Source organism: Grammomys surdaster, unplaced genomic scaffold (assembly GCF_004785775.1).
Source record: "Grammomys surdaster isolate TR1022 unplaced genomic scaffold, NIH_TR_1.0 126876, whole genome shotgun sequence".
In the NCBI taxonomy this organism is placed as follows: Eukaryota; Metazoa; Chordata; class Mammalia; order Rodentia; family Muridae; genus Grammomys; species Grammomys surdaster.
The window spans coordinates 744-3,722 of record NW_021621662.1 but is presented as its reverse complement, the minus strand read 5'-3'; the positions used below and the strand labels follow the sequence as shown (position 1 = coordinate 3,722).

The window sequence follows — 2,979 nt, the reverse complement described above, 5'->3', positions numbered from 1 at the left end:
TCTCTCTCTCTCTCTCTCTCTCTCTCTCTCTCTCTCTCTCTCTCTCTCTCTCTGTGTGTGTGTGTGTCTGTGTGTACACATGCACTTACATGTGCATATGCTTTGTATGTTCTCCTTTCCCCCCACACTTTGGAATCTAGGGTTCTGTGATTTAGCCTGGGGATTTGCATATATAACAGTTTCAAGGTGATGTGAGTGCTGAGATCTGGGAGCCCCCCGCATACATAGCAATGCACTTTGCCTATGTCGTCACCATTGTCCATAGATTTGTATTCCTTGGGCAGACTATAAAGCTGTGGAATTGTCTTTTCTCATCTCCAGAATTATTTGTACAGTTTGTCTCTACACTTTAATTATCCAAGATGTAGAATCCCTTTTATGAACAGGTGAATTATAGTCACAGGTTTATGCTGGACAAATACTTGTGGCCTAGGCTCTTGAGACCATATCTGTCTACACTGCACTCCATCCCTACTAAGTGAACACTACTAAGGGAGCCAGGAAACCCTCCATCTGGATGCCTAGCTTCTGCTGTCCTGGGTCCAGGATAACAAGTTTCCAAAGGTGAAGAAGATGCCTCTACATAGAGGAAGAAAGTGGCCTTCCCAGGGTGGGGGAGTAGAGGACCCAGGCTGAGTTCATTTTCCCGAAAGCCCATGTTCATGGAGTTCTGTCTTCCTGGGGCCAGGCCCTTCCGCAGGCTAGATCCACAGTATGAGCTATTGAAGTACAAGGAGAAGAAGGTGATGTCATTTCTGCACAGCTTAGAGATAGATACCATCAACTCCCGTAAACACCTCGAAGAGCTCAAGAAGGAGACTAACTTCTATAGGTAAGTACTGGTCAGAGAGACCACCAAGTGTGGAATGGCCATTTCTGCATTGCTTTGTGACTGGACTAGAGAGTCTGAAGGTCTGTGTCTCTACCTTCAGCCTTTTAGCCATCAGTGTGCCTTGGGCTTTTGGACTCGGTCTTCATAAGTCTGAAAGATACTGTCACACCTCCAAGCATTGTTCATGCATCCTCAGGAGCCTCTTGATAGCACAGTGGTTCAGATCCTGAGAGTTTTATTATATAGTACTCTGCCTCTGGGGCTTAGGTAGGGTGTTACAAGCTGAGTGCGATGGAACACATAGATAGTATGCCCTCTCCTTGGTTCTATTGACCTATGTTGATGATATTTGCCCCTGTTAGTGATGCTGCCCCAATGCATTGGGATGTCATGGATAAATGGAGATCCCTCTATCTTTTGGAGAGATATGGGTCTTATTGGTATTTTGGCTGCAGCAATCATTTTTTTCTTTCTTGAACTGGCTGTTTGCTGTTTGTTCTGCTGTGATGGATGTGTGAGATATATTGTGTTAGATCTTCATGGGATCCTGGGTCCTGGTAGAGTTAATGGAACCTGGAAGCAGTAATGGGAGGAAGTAGGAGGCTGCAGGATCTTACTATGCATACATTGCTTCCAGCAACTTTCATAACCGGATAGTGACAGAGAAGAATCTTGTAAAGAAGGATTTGGACACACTGAACCAGGAGATCATGACAGTACAGGTTGACTGGAATTCAATCCAGAAATATTTGCTTGAATTCATCCTGAATGACAAAGACGAACAGAAAGAGACCAGCAAGCTCCAGACCCAACACCATCAGGTAGGGACAAGCATCTGAGTTCGTCTGATACTGCCTGAGGACATTGCCACATTGGATCCATCTTTGCTTTAGCCCAGCACACAACCAGCCACCCACCTCATGAAATGTAGTTGTTCATTGCTCTTTCAAGGCACAAGTATTCTGGGACATTACACTTTTGTGAGACCCTGAATTATGGGCAAGTGTACCTTGTTTCTCTGTTTGAAGCTGCAGTGCAATAAGGGTAACAGATGAATAACCTGTCACCTTCCTGCATTTTTTCATGACAGGTGGGTTGCTGTGCAGAGCTTTGAGTGAGTTCTGGGTCCTGAGACAGGGTCATGCAGCAGTCATGTGACACCCCAGGTCCAAGCACCTTGGAGGGATTAAAGCCAAGTGCCAATGTCAAATGAGTGGTTCTCATTGTCATCGACCTGGATGGCATGTGGCCTTCTCCTTTCTTTCTGAGATCTTTTCCAAGCCCTGTTCTTGGTTTGCACTGATAGAAGTCTGAGTGGCAGCTCCTTAGCCCATGTTTTTGTGAGTGTTGCTGGATATTTTGCGCTGCCTGCAGGTTTAGCAATAATGGTTTCAGTTAATAGATCAATGTTGACTGTCTTGTTGCTGTGGTGGGAGGCAGCAGCCTGAGAGCTGACATGCAGGTCCCCACCAAGCCTGTGTCTTAATAACTGCCTTTCTCTCCCAGGTCTCAGAAACTGCAAGAGGGCTGAGATTGGCCACAACTCAGAAACAGCATCCTCTGCAGAATGAGTTGCCAGCTCAGGAGCCCCCTGCTGAGCTCCATCCTCAACAGCCAGAGAATTCCTTGGATCAATCTTCTTCCACATAGTTTGTTCCTCAGTGTGAATAAGCCCTACATCTCAGCCAGTGAGCCAGCCTGGGTGATTGTGGGTCTTATTCCCTTTCCTGTTCTGACAAAACCAATTGAGAGAGAACTGAGTTGACAGTTGCCACCAAGTGTCCTAGAGGAGAAACAGCTGTAGTCTGTGCTGCTAAATGTGCAGTGAAAGAAGGCTGCTCAACTATGTTTTCTTTAGGGTTTGTTTCAAGTTTTGTTTTCCATTGTTTACATTTTTATTATGTTATAGGGAAGTTATATGTTCTTGTTATCGTTTTTCATTTTTTGGCTTTTACTTTTAATTCTTTATATTAACTCTTCTTGGAATCATATTTTATTTTGGGGTTTTCTTTTAATTGTTCACATTAACTGTTCTTTGTTAAGCATGTTTTTTTTGCATGTATGCATTTACTTTGATTTGGTATACATCTGTATGATTTTGTTGTAGTTGGAATCCATTACAGGATGTTTAAAGTTTTGTGATTAGT

The 2,979-nt window shown here is 44.1% G+C and overlaps 1 protein-coding gene across 1 annotated transcript in view; it reads left to right on the top strand.

The window, feature by feature from the left end:
- LOC114615540 (disks large homolog 5-like) overlaps positions 1–2,601 on the top strand; it is a 4,617-nt gene extending 2,016 nt beyond the window's left edge. The window contains exons 3-5 of the mRNA XM_028761223.1: positions 689–832; positions 1,470–1,653; positions 2,339–2,601. Coding sequence (XP_028617056.1) covers positions 689–832; positions 1,470–1,653; positions 2,339–2,482 — 472 coding nt within the window. The 3' untranslated portion in view covers positions 2,483–2,601. The remainder of the gene's footprint in view (positions 1–688; positions 833–1,469; positions 1,654–2,338) is intronic.
- Positions 2,602–2,979: the final 378 nt, after the last annotated feature.